We start from the raw sequence: 27,077 nt of genomic DNA, 5'->3' as shown, positions 1-27,077 counted from the left end.
ACCACCACCACCACCACCCGCTACCTACTTGCCACCACCCACCACTACTCGCCATCCGCCTCGCCATCCATCACCCACCTGCCGCCACCACCTACCACCCTCCACCAACACTACCACCACTCACCCACTCGCTACCACCTACCACCCGCCACCGTCACCCACTCACCCACCACCACCACCACCCATCGCCTACCTCCCACCACCCACCACCACCCGCCACCAACACTACCACTACCCACTCGCTACCACCCACCACCCGCCACAGTCACCCACCCACCCATCATCACCACTCACCACCCACTCGCCACCACCCGTCATCCGCCACCCACCTGCTACCGCCACCCATTCGCTACCATCCACCACCCGCCACCGTCACCCACCCACACACCCACCACCACCACCACTCGCCACTCACCCGCTACCACCTACCACCACTCGCCATCCGCCACCCACCTGCCACCACCACCTGCCACCACTGCCCACAACCCGCTACCACCCACCACCGTCACCCACCCACCCACCCACCACCACTAGCTACCCACCACCCACCACCCACCGTCAGCACTTTCCACCGCCGTCTTCCGCCGTCACTTGCCATTTCTCACTCTTTTTTATATGTTTAAATTTTTTTAAACATTTTGTCAATTACTAAACGCGTTTGTAGTTTATGTTTTTCTAAAAATAAACAAAAATCAATTTATAAAATTTTTATAACTATAAACCGAAAACGTAAACGTTACCAAACACACCCTTAACAACCGTCTCCTTCCATTTTATTAGATTTGTCTTTTCAAAAAAAAGTTATATTTTATAAACACACTTGTCACCTTAGTGATTCATTTTTTAAAAAATAAATGCCATAAAACAAAATAAAATAATAATAATTATTAAATTAACTTAATTTTTTCTATATATGACATATATATAAAGCTTTTTTTTTTATTTATTAGTTCCGTTCATTTTCTTTAAATATTTTGAGTTGTAATTAGTGAATCAAATTGTAATTAATTATTTTTTAAATTATAACCAGAATTATAATCAGAGCAATTTATTGATTTTGACCGGCTTTATTAACCAAAACTTATTATTAATTCATGATAAAATTCATATTTTTAATTATCAATTATACAATTTAAGGAAAATTATTTATAAGTCCTCTTAGGGAGACTTATGCTGCATATGGTCCTACTAAAAAACTTATATTCCCATAAGTTCTGTGGTAAGTTTATTGACATATTTACCCTCAATATTAGTTATTAATATCATAAATAATAATAAAACCATATATAGAAAATTGAATGTTGTCATAGATCATATTTACGTAAACATAACGTAACGTGACATCTACATAAACGTAACGTGACACCTATATGAAACGTAACGTGACACCAATATAAACCAACAACATTTTCACATTCAATTTAAAAAAATAAAAACTCATTAAGTTTGTGAAACGTAACGTGACACGTTATGTTACGTTTATGTAGGTGTCACGTTACGTATAGGTGTCACGTTACGTTTGTGTAGGTGTCACGTTAAGTTACGTTTATATAGGTGTCACGTTACGTTACGTTTATGTAAGTGTCACGTCGCCTTACGTTTATGTAGGATTTTGTGGAATACATTCCTATTTAAACAGGACTTGAGACTCTATAAGAAATTACACAGGACTTAACTTAATATAATTGTCTGAAAAAAGACTTATAAATAAATCTCCCCAAAATTTATCACTAATTTATAATTACTTTCTAAAATGATACATGAAGTGAAAATTTTTTTTTTTTTTTTTTTTGACATTACTAAATTTTGTTTAGATAGAACCGAACCGGAATGTGACCGTCCGGCCCAACTATTAATGACACAAAAAATGCCCTCACTTTGCTACTTCTCCAAATGTAAACGGTTTTCGGATTTTCCGATTCATGGAGAGCTTTTTTCAGATCTTCTGATTGTAGTTCTATGATGAAGAAGACAAGTCCAATTTGAAAATATATATATATATATAGAGAGAGAGAGAGAGAGAGAGAGAGAGAGAGAGGAGGTGAGAAGACATGTCGAAGCTGTGGACGAAGATTGCAGGGTTGTTCCGCAATCGATCATTGGCGGGAATGGACAAAGCAGGGAATCGATACTTCACCAGAAAAGACGCAATCGATGGTTTCAGTAAGTGGGTCTCTCTCTCTCTCTCTCTCTCTCTCTCCTTTTCTCGCTTTCTTTCTATTCTTGCAAAACCCATTCATTGATTCGTTTGTTTTGAGTTCAGAAAATTTGGGGGAAACTATTGATTCTGAGGCATTAAATTTTGTAGCTTTCGTTTGTTTCGAATTTGGTTAGTGCTACATTGTTACTGTTTTGTAGAATTGAATTTTGAGTCATACATTTGCTGGGGACAATATGGTTTTCGTGTCTCTTCATGCCTATAGTATAGTTCCAGTTTCCAGGGGAATGTTTCTTTGATTGGTTGTGCTTTAGATGGCCAATTTGCTAGTTTTATTTACAAAATTAAATTTGCAATCATTGGATGCATTGTAGGGAAATTGTGCTGCAAGTATATGAACTTGCTCGTTTTAGCAAGAGAACATCAATTCCCCCCCCCCCCCCCCCCTCTTTTGTGTGGTGGGGATGATGCAGATAGGTTTTAGATTTGCTTAGAAAAGCCCATGTTAGATCTGAAAGTGCGGTTTTTGGCCAAATTCCATTGTTCAAGCTTTCAATTTCGGGTTTTCACCATATTTAGAATTTTTTGTTTCTGTTACAGCTTTATTTAGGTGTTTCATTTTTTTGCTGTTAGTTATGACATTTTTCTAATACTTTGTAATTTCCAAATTTGAGCCTCAAATTTATTTTTTGTTTTGGTAATTTTCAGTTTCTAGGGGAATTAGCCTAGTTTGTTGTTTCCTATTCGAATTATGACTTTTTGTACTATGAATAAGGTTTGCAAGCCACACCTAATGAAAGTTTTTGGATTATTAATAGAATTTCAATTTGTTTATTTATTATTATTATTATTATTATTATTTTGGGTGTGTGTGTTCTATATTTTGGGTATTTTTAAAAGAGCCGTGCTTCAGACCCCCAGTGACGTGGCGCTGCGCCATTCGCTGAAACACAAAAAAAAAAAAAAAAAAAGCAGTTTTTTTTTTGGCCAATCAGTGGGCGACACGCACGACCCCCAGCACTCCCACTGGGGGTCCGGAAGCTTTATTCTTTTTAAAATCAACAGTATTATTGACAAAATCATGTTAATCTCGTGTGACATGCTTCACTGCATCGAGTGGAGCAAATCAGAAATTAAATCCTTTCCCTTTGTGAACATTAAAATTTGATGCAAATGATTATAATCTGTTTTATGATAAAGTCCATGTGACGTACTACGAAACAATTGTAGATTAATTTTATTATTGTTAGCAGATGATACAATATATATATATATATATATATATATATTAAGGTGTACTACAATAATTCTTTATTTCATTGCGATCTTAAAATTACCAGTGAAAGAGAAAAGATGGGTGGTATTCAAAGGAGAGGAGGATCCAACGTCCATTCCAGGTAAGCTTTTTTGATAAACACAACTTTCTTACATTTCCAGTTTACATTGTGACACACCCATAATCTATAAGTTAAAACAATTCAAGTTGTGAGGGGTATGTACATATATATAGAGAGAGAGGTGAGACTCTTGTTTTCATCTTCCTTATGTAACTTTTGCCTCGATCTAGAAAATAACATCCTGGTCAAAGTTTCGAAAGTTATTTCCCTACATTTTCCTTAAATTGGATATCTTTCCATAGATTTTTTGAATTCTAAACTAACAGACAATCTTATCTTGCAAATTTCTTGATAACTATTTTTTTCCCGCTTTCTCCAACAAAACAAATAGAGCCTACAGAAAGTGGGTTTTCAAAAATGATGAGAGTGCCCTTGTGGTAGGTTAACCATTTGAAAAAATCTTTGTTGTTTTGTTAATCCTTGTTTGTTATGCTTGCTTGATCATTGTAGTTGAATGGATATGTTGGCTTAACGGGCAGCGGAAAAAAGCTCCAACACTAGAGGTAAATAGGAACAACTTCTCATTAGCTTTCCTGTCATTCTTGAACCATCCCCCAATATCCATGCGTGAGAGCTCAAAATGTGTACAATTGAACAAAATTTGTTTTTACCACAATGTTAGTGCCTAAGATATGAATATGATATTGTGAATTTCTCATGTTAGATGGAATTCGAAGAATTGTCTCTAGGTACTTGTGTGCGTGTGTTATTGCTTATGATGAAAGTAGTGGTCAAATTTTGGATTGTAGCGATCTATATTCAAATTTTGCGTAATTTATGTACTTGTAGTTTGTGAGTCCAGTCATGTGTGTGTTCCCAACCTCTCTAGTTATTGAGTTGGATGCATCTTGCATTTGTCTATTTTGTTGGAGCTTAATGAGGGAAATAATCATAGTCATACCGTAAATGTAGTTTTGAATGGTCAACACTTAGAATACTAAAGGTGGAAATGAATTTTAAACAATTATCATAGGAATTGAAGGGGATGGGTATAATTTCCCAGACTTATATTCGTAAATTTTCTCATGTGTGGCCTTATTTGTCGGCTGCCCATCAAAATTGCCAGTCCCACTCCAATTACCAGGGCCTTACCACAATTGTTGTCGCAGTTTGTTGGCTACCCACGGATCTCTTGTCTATCTTTGTCAGACTTTGCTACTTGTGTGTCCTGCTCTGTTGGACTCTACACATTTGTACCAGCTTCCCAGGCTCTGCGATCTCTCTGCTGTGGGTTTTCTTAGATCTCACATCCTCACGCTCTTTGGCTTCACACCAGATTTTACCTCAGACTATATCAGAATAATGTCAAAGCTCTGTCTCGTGTTTGCTGCTACATCACCATCTCAGCCATATCTCCATTGCATGGCACTCTATTTTTTAATTCTCTCTATTTTCTAGTTTTTCTTTCGAAAGTCAAGTTGGTCTACCTACTTAAGTTTGAGAGGGAATGTCAATTTATATTCGCAGACTTCTTATGTTTCCTTTTTTTTTTTTTTTTTTTTTCTGTTCCCTTATTTGTAATTTCTTGCTCACCACTCTAGGATAGGTCATTTGGTTAGCACATTATTGTAAGCCTATAAATAGGCGAATAATAATAGGTAGACATCAATCTTAATGTAATCTTTCTTCTTTTTCTTGTAATTCTGACATGGCAAGTATGTTGATTTCATTTCCATCCTCAGGAAATGATGGAGCTGGAGGCGAGGCGTGAACGTGTTAAACTTAATGTTGCTTGTATGTGTTACTAGAACTATCCCTTGGAACTCATTTAGGATTTGTTGCTTTTGATAGTCTCCAGCTAATGATTTTACTTACTTTTCCATAACCTTAAATCTAATGGGTGCATAATTCAGAGAAGAGCTTTCTCAGCTAACTGCAATCTGTAAATAATGACTTTATGGAAGTATGATGCCTGTAAGTTGTAACCTTCTAATGGGGGAGAATTTTGACACTTAGTTATTTTATAAAATATTCAATGCATGAAATGCCAAAACAAGTTCTTACTAGATTATTTTTTTTTTTTAGTTGAGATTTTTTTTGGAGAATTGTTGTCATGGTCCTTCATATTTGACTTTTTGGCCAAAATTCCAAGCTCTATATTAAGACCTAAACCAATATTCTCTTGGTTTTGAAGTTCTCAAGAAGGAAGAAGAGGAAAGGAGAGCCAAAGAAGGAAGTAGTCACATAGTCACCACCAGAACTGGTAACCTGCTTACTAAAAGAAATTTGTTTGTTGCGTTATAACTCTAATTACTGCAATTATTGATTGCATTTTATTTTATGCATAGGCAAAGTTGGAGGACCAGACTTGAAAAGTTTCATTCAGCAGTTTCCTGATGCTTCAGAAGGTACCACATTTTTGCAAACAAAAGTGCATTGAGTTGAGGATGGTCTCTGGGCTATCAAAATATGCATCAGGAGTCCTTAAAGCTTAATGGGGTTTGAGATTTAAGTATTTTCTAGGGAACTTTTTTGATAAATCTATTTTCTAAGAGCTTTATTCCATCCAACTCATATTCTTTTTGACTATTCCATTAGGTCCAATTTGAGATAAGAAGACCAAAATACCCTTTTCATCTACTTATGTTCCATTTAGTTCACATTATTTTCTTATATTTCAATAAGTCCTATGGGTGACATAATTACCAAAATACCCTTAATGTGAATGTTCACACCATCAACGTAAATGTTCATATCGTCAATGTGTAGGGGCCCAGCCCATGTCGATCCTCATGGGTGCCCGGAAAAATTCGAGTCGGGCCGGGCCGGCCCACAGGCCAAAAAAATAGGCCCGGCTCGGCCTGTTGATAATATGAATATTCACATTGACAAGTTAACATTCACATTGATAGGAGTGTAAAATTGGCCTGCGGCCCGAAACCAGCCCGCCGCCCGGGGCGGGGCGGGACCGGACCGGCCTGTTCACAATGTGAATATTCACATTGACATATTAACATTAACAATAACATTGACAAGAGTGTAAAATTGGCCCATGACCCGTGGGCAGCCCGAAGCCCGGGCCCGGGTCGGGGCGGGCTCGACCCGGCCCGTTGACAATGTGAATATTCACATTGATATGTTAACATTCACATTGATAGAAGCGTAAAATTAGCCTGCGGCCTGTGGCCGACCCGAAACCCGCCCGCGACTCGTGGGCTGCCCTGGGTGGGCCCGGCCCGACCCGTTGATAATGTGAATATTCACATTGACATGTTAACATTCACATTGATAGGAGTATAAAATTAGCCCGCGCCCCGTGGCTGCTCGAAACTAACCCACGGCCCGTGGGCGGCCCGGGGTGGGCCCGGCCCGGCCTGTTGACAATGTGAATATTTACATTGACATGTTAACATTCACATTGATAAGAGTGTAAAATTGACTCGCGTCCCATGGGCGGCACGAAGCCCGTGGGCGGCGCGGGGCGAGCCCGGTCCGGCCTGTTGACAATGTGAATATTCACACTGACATATTAACATTCACATTGATAGGAGTGTAAAATTAGCCCGTGGCCCGTGGGCGGCCCGAAACCCGGCCGCTGCCCGGCCCGGCTCGTTGACAATGTGAATATTCACATTGATATATTAACATTAACATTGATAAGAGTGTAAAATTGGCCCGTGACCCGTGAGCAACCCGAAGCCCGGCCCCGGGCCGGGCCCGCCCCGGCCCGTTGACAACGTGAATATTCACATTGACATATTAACATTCACATTGATAAGAGTGTAACATTAGCCCGTGTCCCGTGGCTACCCGAAATACGCCCATGGCCCGTGGGTGGCCCGAGGCGGGCCCGGCCCGGCCTGTTGACAATGTGAATATTCACATTGACATGTTAACATTCACATTGATAAGAGTGTAAAATTGACTCGCGTCCCACGGGCAGCCCGAAGCCCGTGGGCTGCCCGGGTTTGGGTCCGGGCCTACCCCGGACCGCGGGCGAGCTTCGGGCAGTGGTCAAATTTTACACTCCTATCAATGTTAATGTTAATATGTCAATGTGAATATTCACATTGTCACAGGTCGGGCCAAGCCCGCCTCGGGCTGCGATCAGGCTTCGAGCCGCCCACGGGCTGTGGGCCAATTTTACACTCCTATCAATGTGAATGTTAACATGTCAATGTGAATATTCACATTGCCAACGAGCCGGGCCCGCCCCGGCCTGGGGTCAGGTTTCGGGCTGCACACGGGTCACGGGCCAATTGTACACACTTATCAATGTGAATGTTAACATGTCAATGTGAATATTCACATTGTCAACAGGCTGGGCCGGGCCCGCCCCAGGCCATCCACGGGCCGTGGGCGGGTTTCGGACAGCCACGGGGCGCGGGCTAATTTTACACTCCGATCAATGTGCATGTTAACATGTCAATATGAATATTCACATTGTCACGAGTCGGGCCAAGCCCGCCTCGGGCTGCGATCGGGCTTCGGGCCGCCCACGGGCTGCGAGCCAATTTTACACTCTTATCAATGTGAATGTTAACATGTCAATGTGAATATTCACATTGTCAACAGGCCGGCCGGGCCCGCTCCGGGCAGCGGGCGGGCTTTTGGCCGTCCACGGGCCGCGGGCCAATTTTATACTCTTATCAATATGAATGTTAACATGTCAATGTGAATATTCACATTGTCAACGGGCCGGACCGGGCCCGTCCCGGGCCGCCCATGGGCAGCGGGCGGGTTTCGCACCACCACGGAATGGGGGCCAATTTTACACTTCTATTAATGTGAATGTTAACATGTCAATGTGAATATTCACATTGTCAACGGGCTGGGCCGGGTCGGCCCGCCCTGGACTGCTGTCCAGTTTTATACTCTTATCAATGTGAATGTTAACATGTCAATGTGAACATTCACATTGTCAACAGGCAGGGCCGAGCCCGCCCATGGCCCGTAGGCGGGTTTCGGGCAGCCATGAGGTGCGGGCTAATTTTACACTCCTATCAATGTGAATGTTAATATGTCAATGTGAATATTCACATTGTCAACGGGCCGGGCCCGCCCCGGGCCGCGGGCGGGCTTTTGGCCGCCCATGGGCCGCGGCCCAATTTTATACTCTTATCAATGTGAATGTTAACATGTCAATGTGAATATTCACATTGTCAATGGGCCGGACCGGGCCCGCCCCGGGCCGCAGGCAAGTTTCGAGCCGTCACGGGACGGGGGCCAATTTTACACTCCTATTAATGTGAATGTTAACATGTCAATGTGAATATTCACATTGTCAACGGGCCGGACCGGGACCGCCCCGGCCGGCCATGGGTCGCGGGCGGGTTTCGCGCCACCACGGGACGGGGGTCAATTTTACACTTCTATTAATGTGAATGTTAATATGTCAATGTGAATATTCACATTGTCAACGGGCCGGGCCCGCCCCGGCTCGCGGTCGGGTTTCGGGCCGCCCACGGGCCAATTTTACATTCCTACCAATGTGAATTTTAAAATATGAATGTTCACATCATTAAATTGCTAATCGTTCAAAAAATATTTATAAGGGTATCAAAATTAAATATAAGGGCATAAGTGTCCAAGCAAATAGTGTAAATCAAGAAAATGGACTTTATGGAATAAAACTATACATACATGGGACTAAATGGGTTAAAAAATTCCTTCATGGACTTCTTGGGTTAAAACACTTCTAAATTGGACTTATCAATAAAAATCCCTATTTTCTATCATATAATGACAAACTCATATTTGGTTGCTCCTCTAAACATATCCTGAAAAATGGATAAGAACAACTCCATGCCTTGTGTATGCAATGTAGTTCATTGTTCAGAGTAGCCTTAAAGCTGGCCTAAGGCCCAAGTCAAACTTATAACTAAAAGTCCTATAATTAAACACCTTCAAGCCAATTTCTCAATCTTACAATGTTTGCTGGAGTATCAATCATTCCCAGCATACTTCAGTACTGGAACTAGGGTACTACTGTTTGGTTTTATTAGCCATCCCTTCTGGCTGAATTGGTTATTCAGTCAGAATGAGAACTTTTTGTTACAATCTAAGACTGAATTAGTTTTTATACTATGTGTATTTATTTGATTGAATTTTGTACTCTTGAAGTGGATTGAATTAGTTTCTCCGACCAAACAATCTGAAGAAATTTATAACAGTCTGACCCATCTACTAGAACTGGTAGGACTATGCAACCATTAGCCCATTCTGAGAACCATCTACCGACTACATCAATGAACATGCTGTTTGGTTTGCGCAAACAGCTCCAACATGAAGTAGAGTATGAAGTGATCCTAAAAGAACCATGAACATGCCATTTGGTATGTGCAAATAGCTCCACAACATAGATAACCACAGAAACTCAAGCCTCGTCCTTAAAACACAAGGATGAAGGTACCTATTCCCAGATAGTAAGTTATCTGCGTAGTGTATGCCAAAACACATGAAATTGATGCCCTATTTATAAACTTTAATGGGTCTTGCACCTTCCCCCTTTCTCTTACTGCAATAATTAAAAAAATAAAATAAAATTTCAACTACAACTATTTTTCATCAGGCTGTTTGTTTTTGTTTTAGGTGACAGAGTTGGGGAGACATCTGGTGCAATGAATGGCATGAGGTGAGACAGCTAAATTTTTAATATGAACAAAATCAGGTGAAATGCATTACGTTTATAGAGCGATTAATGCAATTGTAGCATGTAAGGAATTAAACAGTTTATCATATTTGTAAGACGGTAAAGGATTTGTTCTCTTTTAACATTAATCTTCAACTCATCAGCTTATCCGGTATCTTTACCTTGACTTGGTGTCATTTCCCCACATTTTGCAAATTACCATCTGATTTCAACTTGTAATATTTTGGTTTCTTTGTACATTTGTGTGTGCATACATGGACTTGATTCTGCCTATGTATCCCATTCCTGATAACATTTAATATGCCTATAGGAACACCGACGAATCAGAGAGAGACAAAAAGGTACATCAACAACAGCCAGAGTAAGTCCACTGGTTTTAATTCTTGTGGGGTTGTAGAAACTTGCACTGTTGCACACAAACACTATATGTATGTACTCTTTCTTGAATTCAAATTCCAAATATATGTAGAAATATTTGTATTTGAAGTGACCTAGTGGTAATTTCACTTGCAAAGAGAGCCCTGCTCATCAGAACTGGCTAAACGATGTTTTCACAACCTTGTTTTCAGATCTTCAGAGCCAACCGGATCTGGTCAGTCCTTCAGACCAGGAACATGGCAACCGCCAACATGATTATTATCACATTTTAATGGGCTTCACTGGCATTGGCCCTTGTAGGCTGCAGTGTTGTGCTCTTTGTTTTAAACTCCAATCCAATTGATCGGATTCAACTCGCCAATGATACTTGACAGTGTTACATGAATCTTATGTTGTGCCACACATACAATTATATTCTTTTGTCACCAACGTTTTGAACACGGTGATGTTGAGTTTTCTAGTAGATACGCGAAATTCTGCTTGGTATGTCTTCTCAAGCATACCATTTCTATGGTGAGATGATTTGTTTTTTTCCTTCTGGAATTTGTACTTTACTAGAAGATGAGGTTATTGTATATTGAATATGTAATTCAGCAGTTATTTAAGTTTCTCTTTTTTAATCATATTTTTGGATCTTGGAATTGGCGGGAGATGGAAAAGGAAAGGAAAAATAGAAACAAAAAATGGTATACTAGCAATTAATGTGTTTGGAATGGCTGGGGTCTTGATAATTTTATTTGTGATTTTTTGTCTAGTGATGACAACGTTAAGTAGAATTGTGTCATCATCTTACTCAGTATTTGATTTATTTTGATCTTAATTTCGAGAATATTGTATCATAACTTTGCATATTTTGTGACCTAACTAAAATAAATGTATATCATATTTATCTGTGTACTAAAAAAATACTTATGCAAGTAGAATATGGGTTCGTTTGGGAAGTGGGCTAGTTTTTGATTTTTTGGCTATTTTGATTATTTTAGCTTGAGATTAAAAAGTCTCGTTTAGGAAGGACTTTTGGTTTTTTTGTCAGAAGAAGAATATAATGATTATGGGTTGGATGTGATGTTTTGTATTATTGGGTTAAACAGTTTATTTTATTTTTTGTGATTAAAATAATCAAAAAAATCTTAAACTTGGCTTCCCAAACGAAACTTGTGCATTTTTAATATGTAATAAAAGAAAACATAATCATACTTCATGTTTTATTTTCAAACAAAATAGTCAAATTTACACGGTGACGAATTGGATAGTGTTACTTATTAACTTTCCATATTTTCAGAGTGAAATTTGTTTTAACGATATGCAAATTAATGGAAATAATTTTTAAATAATTATAATTTGGGAGATTTACGTGTAAATTTTAATAGATAATATTATTATTCAATAGGTCGTATGATAATTAATATTAGTAAAAAATATTATTAATTATTAATTTTCAAAGACAGTTTAAAATTTGTCATAAAAAATCACTAATGGTAAGTTTTAGTGATAGTTTAAAAAAATCGTTACAAAAAGTTGCTAATTTTTAATTTTCAGTGATAATTTAAAAAATTTATCACAAAAAAGTCACTAATAATAAATTTTAGTGACAATTTATAAAAATTGTGACAAAAAAATTGTTAATTGTTAATTTTTAACGACTTATACAAAAAATCGTCATAAAGATTATTTTTAGTGAAGATTTTACTAAGATTTATTTCTAACTTTCGTTTGGGATGTGAGCTGACTTTTTGACTTTTTTTTAGCTTGAGACTAAAAAATCTCGTCACATATGAGTTTTTTTTTTTTTTTTCTCTTTTTTGAGAGAAAAAGTGAAATGATTATGGTTTAGATGTGATATTTTGTCTTATTATTTTTTTAGCTTATTTTTTCTTTGAACAATGCTATATGTACTAATTAATATATTAACTAGTATACTAACAGATAATTTGGCATAATTTTAGAGGTTTTACATATTTGTAATTTGTATAATAGGTGAAGTCAGTAATCATGACTGTTGGCACCATAAAATATTCTTCTTCTTCTTCTTATTATTAGTATATTATTGTTATTATTTTCAGGACAAATGACATCTTCTTATTCATTTGAAAGTTAAAAAAAATTATGGAGATAATAGAGAATATGAAAGACAAAGTGGATGAGTGAAAGGACACATGGCAAGACAAAGATGAAGATGAGAGAAATGGGTAGTTACTAAGTAGTTATTGCTGTATGTTTTCTTCTATAAATAGCCCATCAATGGCTACATTGTAAAGGATTCAAAACTCAAATCAAAGACAATTGATTTATGTTTTCCTTGTCATTCATATTTCTTGCATTTTATTTTGCGCACTTTCTTTTCGAATGATTTATTTTCAGCACTTTCTTTTTGAAGTATTTTAGGCATTTCATTTTCAAAGTATAGGAGTAGAGGTAAGTAATTGTTACTTTGATTGTTCACTCAATCATCTTTCTCTATTTCCCTCTTTCTTCTTTTAATTTTTATTTTTTCTACACTTGACAATTTTAAAGTCTTCTTCGTTGAGGCAAAAGAACCGTCAATGCAATCACTTGATAATGGACTTGAATTTAATCTATAAGGATTTTTCAATCCTTACTGGTACGCTCACATTTATGATATTTTCCTTCGTAGCAAAAATAAGTCAACAATTTTTGACACGCCTGGTGGGACATCAAGTGTAAGAAATAAAAAATAAATTGGACTTGTCCATTTCCAATAGCTTAAATGAAATTTATTGGCATAAACAAAAAACTTTGGATCTTCAAGAAGAGATCCATTTTCTTGATGAAATAAATTTCCATCCCTTCCAATATTATTTGATGGAAGAAAAAAGAGACCATTAATTGGAGAAATTCATCAACTTGATATAGAAATTTGCTAATGGAATGATGAGTTGTCAATTCTCACTACCAAATCTTTAACCGAGGCTTTAATGGCCGGAATTGGTGGATTTTTTTTAGAATTTTTCCATGGTTGAAAATAGCAAAAGTAATGAGTTGATTTCATCAATAGCTCGAGAGGTCAAAAAACTCATTTTTAAAGAGCCAATTTATGAAAATAACATGGCTAAAAAGCATGTTGTTGAGCCAAGCATCGTTAAAAATAATGTTCCATATAAGACTCGGGGGGTTGAAAAACCCATTCTTAGAGAGTTAAACTATGGACATAAAATATCTATAAAAGATTTTCATAAGCCATCAATGGCTAAAATGGAACAACCCATTAGACCGAGACATGATGAAACTCACATTGAGGATTTTCATAATCCATTAATGGATAAAATAGAAAAACAACCCCATTTGTCAATGAATGATGAAAGTATTTGGTCGAAGAACATATTCTCAAGCAAAACATGGCTAAGAATGATGAACAATTTAATGTTCATAAATCTGAATTTTTTGAAATTATTCAAAATGTCAAGTTGTTTAAATTTTTAAGGTCATTTTGTACTATGGTTCTTAGTGTTCAAAATCCTTTTTGGATTTGTGGTTCACATCAAAATTTATTTTTGGTGAAATGGCTAATAAAACAATCATCTTTAAGCATTGTTTTGATGAGTTTAATGCACTAAAGAACAACGTAGCCATTTAAAATATTGCACTTGGCTGGGAAAAGCCTATGCATTTAAATCAGTGGTTGAGAATGACTTATCTTTTCAAATTGATGGTCAATTGTTGTTGTTTTTTTTTTTAAGGCACAAAAATGACAATATGTGTGCTTGGTTCGGCCCTTAAAAAATTCAAGTAAATATCATTTTTAAGGGCCACGGGGGGTAATGTTGACACCATAAAATATTGTTCTTATTCTTATTATTATTATTATTTTCAGGACAAGTGATATCGTCTTATTCATTTGGAAGTTAAAAGAAGTTATGGAGATAACAGAGAATATGAAGGACAAAGTCGATGAGTAAAAAGACACATGGCAAGACAAGGATGAAAATGTGAGAAATGGATAGTTACTAAGTAGTTATTGTTGTATTTTTTCTTCTATAAATAGCCATCAATAGCTACATTGTAAATGATCCAAAACTCAAATCAAAGATAATTTATTTATGTTTTTCATGTCATTTATATTTGGGAGACTTATTTATAAGTCCTATTTCGGACACTTATGCTATGTTAAGTCCTAAGTAAAAACTTATGTTCTCATAAGTCCTATGAGAAGTTGCTTGACACATTTACCCTTAATAGTAGATGTTAATATCATATCCATATACATTAATTTTGAAATTCAAAAAACACGTTCTTTGTGGAAATCAGAGGATCAGTTTGGCAAAATTGTAGGGGTTAAAAAGAAGTAGATATGTTTTGTGCCTCTACACTAATGTAAACGGCTGATTTAGTTGTTAACATTTCGAAACTCACCACGAACAGGAGAAGGGGCGCGATTCGACGGAGACGTTCGAGGGGAAGGTGATAATGGTTACCGTTTACTGTAAGAAGGAAGAATGATGACTCCGAAACGTAAGTATGGATTTGCCCCTGTTTCGCAATGTTAATTTATTTGATTTTTATTAACAACCCAAAACTAGGGTTTATGTGACCTTCAGTCGTAATCTACTTTGTTATTTGTATGTTTTGTGAGAATTGTGATGAATAATTGATTTTACAGTTTCCGAATTGGAAATAATATGTATGTTGGGGTTGTACGATGAAGGTTCTGCGGGTTGACCAGTGTGGGTGATTTATGCTTGATTCGTTGTTGTATTGGGTTTGCTAGACTATTTTAGGGGCCACAGCCACATTCATTAATTGATTTTATTTGTTTTTTTTTTTCGATCTGAGCATAGTATTGGGTTTGGTAGACTATTTTGGTGGTTTCTCGTTGTGATACGATGTCGTTTGGTTTGCGCCTAAAGTTTTTAAAACCAGTTGTTGAATGTGAATGGTACCATATCTTGGTGTTGTGTGTTGTACAATTAATGAATGTGATTGTGGCCCAATATGAAATTAGTGTTGGATGTGAGTGGAAGCACACATAAGTTGGACTGTGTGTACAGTGCCACGTTGTGGTACGATGTCGTATAGTTGTTTTCACTCAGATATACAAGTAAGTTGATGGACGTGGCTGGTGCCACGTCGTATTTTGATCTGCTTGCATGTTTGTGAATTTGTCAAATATTTGAGTGATAGTGTTTGTATTTTGTGGCATGGAGAGAAACAAAAAATGTAACATGATTTGGGTTGTGTGGTTGTGATTTGATGTAAGCATATGAAGAGGTTATGTTTGTTTTGATAGTAGTTTTTGTTGACAAGCTTCACGTAATATATCATCTTTATTTTTTGAATCATGGTCGTGCTTGTGGGTGCGAAATTAGTTTTAAATTACTGAGTTGTGTGATAGTAAATCTCGTTACAATGTTTTTTGGGAATTTTCGGGGCGAATATTACATGTTTTAACTGTGAATGTGACATTAGTCACAGTTACGTCAAGTACTTCTCAGTCACATTTAGAACCATGGCCGCGAATGTGTGCACGTAATTTGCCACAGTTACGTCAAGTACTTCTCAGTCACATTTGAAACCATGGCCAGGAATGTGTGCGCGTAATTTGTCACAGTTACGTCAAGTACTTCTCAGTTACATTTGAAAACATGGCCGTAAATGTGTGCGCGTAATTTGTCACAGTTACGTCAAGTACTTCTCAGTCACATTTGAAACCATGGCCGTGAATGTGTGCGCGTAATTTGTCACGGTTATGTTAAGTACTTTTCAGACGCACCAGTCACATCACGAACATACTGACATGCAATGTTACGCATTGCTATTGAATTACATATTCATATACGTTTTCAGTAGGATCTTGCTTGTATATGAAATGTGAAATTTTCACTGGGATCTTGCTTGTACTTTTCATTAGCCGGCACGTCTGACATTAGTCACAGTTACGTCAAGTACTTCTTAGTCACATTTGAAACCATGGCCGTGAATGTGGGCACGTAATTTGTCACAGTTACGTCAAGTACTTCTCAGTCACATTTGAAAACATGGCCGTGAATATGTGCGCATAATTTGTCACAGTTACGTCAAGTACATCTCAATCACATTTGAAACCATGGCCGTGAACGTGTGCGCCTAAGTTGTAACAGTTATGTCAAGTACTTTTCAGACACACTAGTCACATCACGAACATACTGACATGCAACGTTACGTATTGCTATTGAATTACATATTCACATACGTTTTCAGTGGGATCTTGCTTGTATATGAAATGTGAAATTTTCACTGGGATCTTGCTTGTACTTTTCATTAGTCGGCATGTTTGACATTAGTCACAGTTACGTCAAGTACTTCTCAGTCACATTTGAAACCATGGCCGTGAATATGGGCGCATAATTTGTCACAGTTACGTCAAGTACTTTTCAGTCACACTAGTCACATCACGAACATATTGACATGTAATGTTACGCATTGCTATTAAATTACATATTCACATACGTTATCAGTGGGATCTTGCTTGTATATGAAATGTGAATTTTTGGTGGCATTTTTTTCAGGAGGCACAATTAAAGGTACACCACAGAAAGGCTGCAAGACAAAAGTGAGCAACATTGAAGGCACTACAACTGGTAAAAGACGGCAGTCTCAAACTCCGTCACAGAATGTGAACACATTAGGGCAAAGCAGTGCCCGAAAAGGAAAGAAGTTGAAATATGAGCCTCAACAAAGACTGAACAAACAACCAACATTTTGCTATCGTTCCAACATTGCTGGAATTGTGAAGCTGGTGGCAGTGTCAAAACTGAAAGACGAGCATTTGCAACATCTTCAGAAAACACCGTTCTGGTTGTTGTTAGATGCGATGCGAAAAACCGATCTAAACCAACATGAATTCCAAAAATGCGATGACATTGTAATGAGGATCATTCAGACATTTGTTCCAGAGAAGTCGGCTTTCATGGTTGGTGGTAAACACATTGAGTTGACGCGCATCAATATGCAACCAATATTTGGAATTCAGGGTGGTAAGAAGAGTTTAGAAGTGTCACATGGGCCAAGACTCCCGGCTAAAGTGTCACATAGGGGTAAGTGTGACAGTAAACAAGAAATGGAAGATGAGATCATTGAGGTTGACAACATTGCAGACCCAGATAGGACATTTTCTTGGTTTAACTTGACTAATCGTTTACCAATCTGGAAGTTGTTATCAACGGAAGAGAAAGACAAGCTTAAAAAAGCATATGAGAAAGGGGGTGACAGGTAGGTTATGCAACTTGCTCTGACCATTATGCATTTGCACATGAATTTATTGTTCAAAAAATGTATTGTAGTGCGCAAGTTTGGACTGGACCGCATGTGTCCAACTCTGTGTCTTTCAATGACATACGGGCGATCGTTAAGGGGCTGACATTACGAGGCAATGTAAGTATGGTATTTATAATTATTCGTCAAACTTCTGAAGCTTCTTCACATAGAATGCAATTTACGTACATGTATACAAGGGAAGGAAAATAAAAATTATTTTCTTTTTCACGTAGGTGATTGATGCCTACGCGGAAATGCTGATGTACGAGCAGCAGATGAAGGCGCCTAAATCCGCGAATGACGAAAAATTATACATTTTCAGCACATTATGTTTGGTAAGACATGCAATTGATGAAATGAATATTGTCATTTTTAGTTTGTCATTTTAAATTTCCAAAATGAATGTCTGCAGCCTACGATAAGAGATGTGGCCAAAGATGTACGTGACAGGTACGTGGCATTGCGTGCCCCGCATGCCTTGAAGGCCAGATATATTCAATTCTTAATCCACTTAGATAACCATTGGACACTAATGGTTTATGATACTGAGGAGCGGTTTTGGTTGCATTACAACTCTATGGAACCAAGACGTGGGAGAGAAGACAAGCATTACTGGGAAGCGTCGTTGCTGGTTAGTAAACATCAATTACTTTCTTGCAGTGATATTTGTATTTTATTTTGGACAACAATACTAATTATTGTAATGTAAATTTGACAATAATGTAGAAATCCTACTTTGAAGATTACATAAATCGCAAACTGAAGATGGGCACAGTTGAAACACAAGACTTGGTGAAGGAGCTTCTAGTGGTTGATTATTGTCCACAACAAAAACTAGACTCGTAAGTTTGTTACGTTTCTTTGCAACGTATGCCATTCATGTTTCCGTACATTGCACGTGGTTTGTTTTGACATTGTTACTAATGACTTAAATTTTCGTAATAGGAATGATTGTGGAATTATAGTATGCTTCATTATGAAGCAACTTGTGCGTCACCTAGATGTTGACAAGTCAATGGAAGGGGAGAGCTGCAGAACAATGCGAGCCGGTATGGTGAAGTCATTTGTGAATGACAGGATAAGGTCATTTGTGGCTGGCAATTGACTATCTTCTGATGGTGGTATATGGGTGCAGATTTGATATATTGGGTATATAATCACACTTTTTTTGTTTTGGAATGGTATAAAAAGTTTGCTGGTACAGGAAAAATTGGAAGTTTTTGATGTTTTTGGTTGCATTGTCAATATGGATTACTAATTAGTGTATTTTGTTGTGGGAATAGGCAACAATGGTTAATTATTTTTTTTGGTATGCACTTTATTTTGTTAATATGGCTTTATGTGTCATTCAGTAATGTCAATAGGAATTTAACGGAGGTAGGAATGTCGGCTTGAATGTGGTTGCGTAAATGTGAATGTAATTGGTAATGTGACTCATAATGTGAGGTTAATGTGAATAGTAATGCCATAAAACAATGTGGCTTGTTCATTTCTAATACATAGATTGTGTTTGTGAATGTATGGCAGTGTTGGGTACTTGTATTAGAGCGTGTGAAATTGCAAATGTGAAACTGGTTGAGTGAGTGTGAAGTTGTATGTAAATGTGATGGTGAATGTGAAATTGGATGTGATTGTGAATGACAGAACAGGTCAGGTTGTATATTTGTAACACCCAAAAAGCAAATGTAAATGTATGACAGTGTTTTGTCCCTTTTTGCGAATGTGAAATACAAATGTGAATGCAGTTATGTGAATGTGAAGTGTTACGTTTATGTGATGGTGAATGTGAAATTAGATGTGATTGTGAATGACATAACAGGTTTGGTTGTATACTTGTATCACCCAAAATGCAAATGTGAATCTATGACAGTGTTTTGCACTCTTTTGCAAATGTGACATACAAATGTGAATGTGGTTGTGTGAATGTGAATTGTTATGTTTATGTGATAGTGAATGTGAATTCGATGTGATTGTATTTGTTAGAACATGTTTGGTTGTCTACATTTAATAGCAAGATTGTGTTGCTGAATGTGTAACAGTTTTGTGCACTTTTCTTACTGAGTGGGAAAATAGGAATGTGAATGTGTTTGTGTAAATGATATCGCCAAATTTAATGTGATTGCGAATGGGTAGCTGTATGTGAATGTGAACGTATAGGTGAATGTGAATGAGAAGGTGAGAAGGAATCTTGGTTGGCTTTGACAATTTAATATGTCAAGAATTTGCTGTAATTTAACATTGACTAACTGGTTCCACGAGAACCTGTCAGATGGAGACAATAATAACACCACCTATGTCACAAAATAAATGTCTTCTCACATACAAGGCCATTGTGCAACACATTTTGTCTAACGTATTTTGCAGGTTTGAAACATACGTTTGCATGACCAAATAAATAAACATGTAACACCAACATATGAATGAGACAGTGTGAAATAAAAAATAGCTGAATGATCAATTGTAAACAATGTCTTCACTTATTAAAATTTGTCATCAATTGGCTTCGATACATGCTACTACGTTAATACGATGCTGCTGTTCAAAACATATTACAAAAGTTCCTGCTAAATGCCTATTACTAAATTGGTTCTTTACATGTCTTTCGGTTGTGGCTGCCCATGCGGCCATATCGACCGCACCTAATCTGACTTAGTTTCTCTTCCTGAGATGGTATTCGATTCTTCTTAGGTCGCCCTGGAGGATGTTTAACTATCGGTTTATATATAATGAAGTCGTCTTCTGCGAAGGAGGGTTTGTCAACTGTTGGTATTGGTTGAATGTATCCAGAATAAGCGGCTTTATACTGATCGACAGTGAAAAATTATTTAACAAATGTACTGAAATCCTTTCTACTACTCTGTATTGCAACCACCGCATGTGCACATGGGAATCCGTTCAATTGCCACTGGAAGCAAGAACATGAACGCTTGCCAACGTTTACCAACACCGTTGGAAATGAATGGACCTCATATATGTCTTCATTTGACTTGGCTAACAATCCATGTGCAACCATTAGAGTACGCCTCCCTAACACGGCTTTTCATTTTCGGATAAAGTAACCCATTTCAATTAGTAGCCAAAACTTTACGCTCAGCCCTCATAGTCATTATTTGATTTCTGAGTGCATTAACCAACCTTGTAATTGGATAATTACGCGCATCAAGTATCCATTTATTAAACGATTCTGCAGCGTTCAAGGTCATCTCCCCATACCGTTTGCCCCTGTTTACATTATGAAAGCATAATGAAAATGTTATCACATATTGGGTACTTGCAATGTTAGCACGTGTAAGTCTCGTACGAACCTGAAATATGCGTTGGCCCAATACTTCGGTGGCATATCTTCTAAGAAATTATTTATTCCAGATCGGCCTGTTCCTTTTAGCTTCGTCCAATGCTGCTGAAACGAAGCCTCGGTTGGAGCATACGCACATTCACGCAACTTGGCCATTAAACCAAAATGTACACGGTTGTCAACCTATCGTAATTTGTCCCTCAAATTTGCTTGGAGATGTTGTAAGCAGTACGCATGGTGTGCAAATGGGAAAACAGGCAAGGATTCAAGTAGCCCAATATTACGGTCGGATATGAAAGTTAATGTGCGAGCACTACTAACAACCTTTGTCAGTTGCTGTAAAAACCAAGTTCAATTTGCAGTTGTTTCAGAGTCAACAATAGCAAAAGCTAATGGGAATAAACCTGGGAGATTCAACAGGTTTACCGTTAGATGAAATATTTTTAACAAAATTTACATCCACATTAACAATTGTTCACAATTCGAATTGCACCACACAATATTAGTAAAATAACATTAAATTGAAAACAATCTTCCAATTAGGGATCACCCACTACAGTAGTGGACTAAAAAAAAAAGGTTAGCCACAATGTAATGCGTTACTATATGGAAGTATGAAGAAATCATCGTAAGAGACATACTTTTGTTGCCATTCTTCCCCGTCGCTGTAAGCAAATTGCCTTTAAATCTCCCTTTTAGAAAAATTGCCGGCAAGAAACAATACTGGGCAGATATGGTTGAATTCGTCAATGCAAGCTTTGAATGAAATGAAGAACCGCTTAAATCGGCCGGTAGACTGCTCAAAATCCAAGTTGACATAACTCCTAGGGTTGTAATGCATAACTAGAGGTGTGCATAATACCGCCGAAACCGCCAAAACCGCACCAAGCCGCACCGCCAAGGCAAATTCGTTATTATTTTCCAGTCGAACCGCCGGTTTTTAGTAAGAAAAATGACAAATTCTAGTGACACTTTTATCAATCTGCCGGTTTCTATTTTTCTTCCAAACCGCAACGACCCGCACCGCTATTAAATCATATTTTATAAGATTCTAAAAATTCTTTTTTACTTAAGTTTGCTTGTTGTTCTATACCTTAGAATATAGTATTACATTACTACTCGAGAGGAATTCAAGATGTCAGTAATCCAAAATAAAGTTGGATTCCAATTCACTTTTCAATCTTTTTTTTTTTCTAGCCATGTTGCAAACTTGCATCAGCTCACTTTTCAATCTAAATACTTTTCAACAGTAAACATTTTCAATATATTGTAAACCCTGAATGATATTAATTTTATGTATTGTATTTGATCATTGTAGCTTCCACAGATGCTTGTAATGAACTTATGGCATAGTTGTTGATATTATCATGTTATTGCTACATTTGCTACATCAGAAGAAAGCTTCGCAAGATGCTTAACATCACGATATCTCTCATCTTTTTTTTACTCTTTGATTTAAGTTTTGTAATTTGAATTATATTTTTTATAAACCGCCAATCTGCCCGAACCGCCAAGGCAAATCCGCCATTATTTGCTAACCGAACTGTCAGTTTTTGATAAGGAAAATGACAAATTCTAGTGACACTTTTATCAATCCGTCACCCGCCATACGGTTTCTATTTTTCTCTCAAACTGCACCGACCCGCACTACGTACACCCCTATGCATAATTGCATCCGCGTACCACCTAAGTTGATCAAATGAAACACGATAGTCACCATACACTTCGCCTCTTGCCTTCTCCACACCTAACCATGCTATGTGGTAACTAACATTAAGGTCGTACTCCTTTTTAAGGTCAAACACGACATCAGTGGGACGTGTAAGTGGCTTATCACGTAACCGATCACCAATAACATTGCAAACCAATTCAGAGTTAAGTCTGTTATTCTTCCCAGTGCGAATAACAACACCGCAACTATGCAAGTTGTTCAACCTCTTCAAGTAAAAATAACCATTGCATGTTTAAATCCTTCCATGTATTAACCATGAACACCCTTTTTGCTCACGCAACGTGCACACTGCCGTAACCCGCACTGAATCATTTTTAACAAATTTGAAGTAAAACCCACACTCAATAGCATAGTTAGACAAAACCAAACGGAAAGCAGCAACACCCCCTTCGAAACATTGGCCTACATGACTAATGCCGTGTGACCAATCAACTGTCATCAACATTTTCTCACTATGGCGACAATAATTGGGCAACAAATTTACGCTAGGTTGGGGACCTGTAAATGGTTCACTGTGAGGATCCAGTTGATTTGCAGACATAGTCCCACTGAATTGAGTACCTCGATTCAAATCATCCACCTCATTTTGCGAGTCAATCGCAATGTTGATATGGGTAACACCAATGGACCTTGCAATAGAAAACATGTTTTCCATGTCCACATCATTACACATCATGACTTGGTTCTCGTGACACGGTAATTTGTAAGATATTGAAATCGATGATGGTGTCACATGCACCCACCTATCACATAAATTTTGTATCAATTGTTTTAATGTCAATCCATTAACACCCCTGACAGTAACCGTGGATGAACCGAAGGTGCAAAAAAGCATGATGTCCATCTCCTGCACAACAAAATGAATAAAACATTAACCGTGGCATACATTCTACAAAAAACAAAATAACAAAGCATGGAAGATATGTGACATGAAATCAAATGTGAGCGCTGTAACATCGACATCGTACAACGTGGTCCAACCCACATTCAATCACAATCAATTACATTCAATTTCATATGTGAACAATGACAACCCAAATTAAATAACATCACAAAAAGAAGTTAGATTAACATTAATATACATTCCAATAAATTCCATCAACCGATACAATTGTAAAAAATAGAAACCAAAGAGTTTGCGAAACGAAATGTGACACATATGTCCACAGTAAATAAAAGAATCAGACAACATAATACAAAAACCATGCTCATGTCCATGTGTATGTGAGTTACATTCACATACATTCCAATCGTATCCACAAACAAGCAAATATGACATTGAGAAGGACAAAAAATGAAGCCCAATAATTTTGTGATTTGTAATGTGACATATGTTTTGAAAAAGTAGCACGACTGCAAAACACAATTTAAATACAAACGAATGTAACACAGACCATTACGCACGTGACAGCCTTCGAATCTACAGAATTGCGCCAATGTATGGTTGTAACATTTCGCAGAACCCAACAACATTATCACATTCTCACTTTCTAATCTAGTAAGCTGTCGTAAAATACTATTACGAAACGTAATGTGACATGTATGTGAACATTATAACACAATATCATTACCACGGAAGTTGATGCAAGATTACCATAACAAAGTGTGCCAATGGATTGCTATGACAGATTGCAAAATCCATATGATATATGAGGACATTGAAAACAAAACATTCGGGAAAAACCAGAGCAACACTCACCAATTGAATAAGCAGACAACTTGATCTCCTTCCCTCAAACAATCTGACTCCAAAGCGGCAAGATAAAACAACCAAACCATCCAACCCAATACAATTTTGAAAACCTAACAGACTCCGTGATCATAGCGCATATCACGGTACCAAACAATATGGAAACAAAACGGTTAAAACATTGCAACATATATCAAGGGTATAATAGTAAACTAATTATATTAAAACACAATAGATATGACTTAATGGAACACTTTCTAATTTAAATAGGACTTCACACTCAATAAGAAATTTCATAGGACTTTACATTACATAAGTCTCCCTAATAGGACTTATAAATAATTTTTCCTTTATATTTCCTACATTTTATTTTACGCACTTTCTTTTTGAATAATTTATTTTCAACACTTCCTTTTCAAAGCATTTTAGGTATTTCCTTTTCAAAGCATAGGAGTAGAGATAAGTAATTGTTACTTTGATTGTTCACTCAATCATTTTTCTCTGTTTCCCTCTTTCTTCTTTTAATTTTTCTTTTCTCTACACTTGGCAATTTTGAAGTCCTCTTCATTGAGGCAAAAGAACCGTCAACGCAATCACTTGATAATTGACTTAAATTTAATCTGTAAGAATTTTTCAATTCTTACTGGCACGCTCGCATTTATGATATTTTCCTTCGTAGCAAAAATTAGCTAACAATGACATAACACTAGTTGGTACAGTAATGTATACATTAATTGGTACATGTAGCACCACCGTTTGTCTTTTTGTTGCTAAAATAGCCAAACATAGCCTGTAAACTTGATGAAACTTAAGTTCAATTATTAAGATCTATTGATAATTTACTCTTATAATTTTTATAGAAGTATTTTTCATAAAAAAATATAATTATTACAATTTTCTATACTATTGTAATTTATCCTCTCGTTTATGAAAAAATGTTATATAAGTCCTAAATTATTTATCAAATAAATAATTAAATATCTCATATAAATATAAAATATAAAATTCATACTATTGTAATATCTCATATTTAGTTATTTGTTTAATAAAAAATTTAATATTTCTAATATTTCCACTCGTTTCTATGTCTGATCGTCCAGAAAATGCTGTGGCCTGTGGGTCTAACATGTTTTCAATTTGCTGTGACAAATCGTCGAGGTAGTCTTAATAGTTTAGCAAAGCACATGCTAGAACTGTAAAAATATATGTATTATATTGATGTATTATTGATTGATGTTCTACAAGATTGTTGTATTACAAATCAGAGTGGCTCATTATATAGGAGAGGGTTTGGGTAGTAGGTGAGGAGTAGGTGAGGGTAAATTGGTGGTAGGTGGAGTGTAGTAGGTGAGTGTGAATGGTAAATTCTAACAGCCCCCCGCAAACTCAAGGAGGATAGAAACTAACCAACTTGAGTTTGAAGAGAGGAACAAAACAAGAAAATACATAAAAATAAACAAGAAAATACAGAAAAATAAAAAAAAGATAGGAGACACTGTATGGTCGTGTCAGACCGTTGGTGAAGACTCTGAAAGGTGGTGCCATAACGTGGTAGAGGACACTGGATGGGTGTGCCATAACGGTGTAGAGGACACTGGATGGTGGTGTCATAACGGTGTAGAGGACACTGTATGGTGGTGTCATAACGTTGTAGAGGACACTGTATGCTAACCGGAATCAATGTCGGGACAGTTTATGGGGTCATGTCGGACCGTTGAAAAAGGCTAACCGGAATCAATGTCGGGACAGTTTATAGGGTCATGTCGGACCGTTGGAGAGGTTGCACCCTCAAAAGGTGTGCCCAAGTTTGTCAAAAGGCGTGCCATCAAAAGGCGTGCCTAATTCATCAAAAGGCGTGCCGGACATGATGGTGAGGCACGTGGGCGCCTTGGCTTGCGCGCCCGTTTGTCGGCTGGTGGCAAGAGGCGCGCGATGCGCGTGGCTGCCTCGGCTATAAGACAGAGGCTGAGGCTGAGGCAAAAAACCTGCGAGAGATATTCTGAGAGAGAGTTCTGAGAGAGATTCTGTAACACTCTGTTTTCTGAGAGAGATTTCTGAGAGAGATACTCTGTAATACTCTGTGGCCTAGAAAATGGCTTCATCGTCTTCCCGCGGGCTGCTCACCCTCTTTCCCGACCTCAACGAGTCAACGAGAGAGAGAACTGGTGCGGTGGCACTGGAAACTCAACCAAGCGCCCCGGAGTTTACTCCGTTGAACTTTCCGATGCGGTCTGTGGAGCAAAGAATGGCAGGGCAGTCAGATGTGGAAGCCAATCAGTATACTTTGAAGGCATGTGTGGAAAGCATGACAGCGGTCACAAATTTGTCGAACCGGCTGCAGAGTAGGACAAATGAAGTGCAGCATTTAAACGCCCAACTGGCTCTGCTCCAACGCATGTATAAGGATGCGCGAGCAGAGATAAGTGTGCTGAAGGCAGAAAATAAGGAGCTTAAGCGGAAGGCCACCGTTATGTTCCGATTTGGAGGGCCGCCATATGCTGCAGTGGAGGAGTATGGGGGAGTGAACGTGCTCGGTGGACAAGGAAACACGGAGGCAACACCGGCAAGGGCCGTCCAGGACGGA

At 37.7% G+C, this 27,077-nt stretch overlaps 1 protein-coding gene across 4 annotated transcripts; it reads left to right on the top strand.

Moving 5' to 3' along the window:
- Positions 1-1,832: 1,832 nt before the first annotated feature.
- Positions 1,833-11,148, top strand: LOC114276122 (NADH:ubiquinone oxidoreductase, 17.2kDa subunit). Of its 4 annotated transcripts, none has more exons than XM_028217889.2 (9): positions 1,833-2,167; positions 3,499-3,555; positions 4,006-4,058; positions 5,238-5,289; positions 5,690-5,758; positions 5,844-5,903; positions 10,087-10,129; positions 10,458-10,508; positions 10,717-11,148. In XM_028217889.2, the coding sequence occupies exons 1-9, from the start codon at positions 2,155-2,157 to the stop codon at positions 10,778-10,780; spliced, it is 462 nt and encodes a 153-aa protein (XP_028073690.1). In that variant the 5' UTR covers positions 1,833-2,154; the 3' UTR covers positions 10,781-11,148. The 4 variants fall into 4 exon arrangements, with proteins under 4 accessions (XP_028073690.1, XP_028073689.1, XP_028073688.1 ...); XM_028217888.2 differs by having other exon boundaries at positions 1,843-2,163; positions 10,458-10,488; XM_028217887.2 differs by having other exon boundaries at positions 1,843-2,163.
- Positions 11,149-27,077: the final 15,929 nt, after the last annotated feature.

Source organism: Camellia sinensis, chromosome 8 (genome assembly GCF_055761805.1).
Source record: "Camellia sinensis isolate YWXY chromosome 8, ASM5576180v1, whole genome shotgun sequence".
NCBI classification, from domain to species: Eukaryota; Viridiplantae; Streptophyta; class Magnoliopsida; order Ericales; family Theaceae; genus Camellia; species Camellia sinensis.
This window is presented reverse-complemented; position numbering and strand designations above follow the sequence as displayed.

Coding starts and splice junctions, on each gene's coding strand:
- LOC114276122 (XM_028217887.2), top strand. CDS start 2,052: ATGTCGAAGCTGTGGACGAAGATTGCAGGGTTGTTCCGCAATCGATCA. Junction 2,164..3,498: donor AGACGCAATCGATGGTTTCA/GTAAGTGGGTCT, acceptor TAAAATTACCAG/TGAAAGAGAAAAGATGGGTG. Junction 10,509..10,716: donor GTACATCAACAACAGCCAGA/GTAAGTCCACTG, acceptor CCTTGTTTTCAG/ATCTTCAGAGCCAACCGGAT.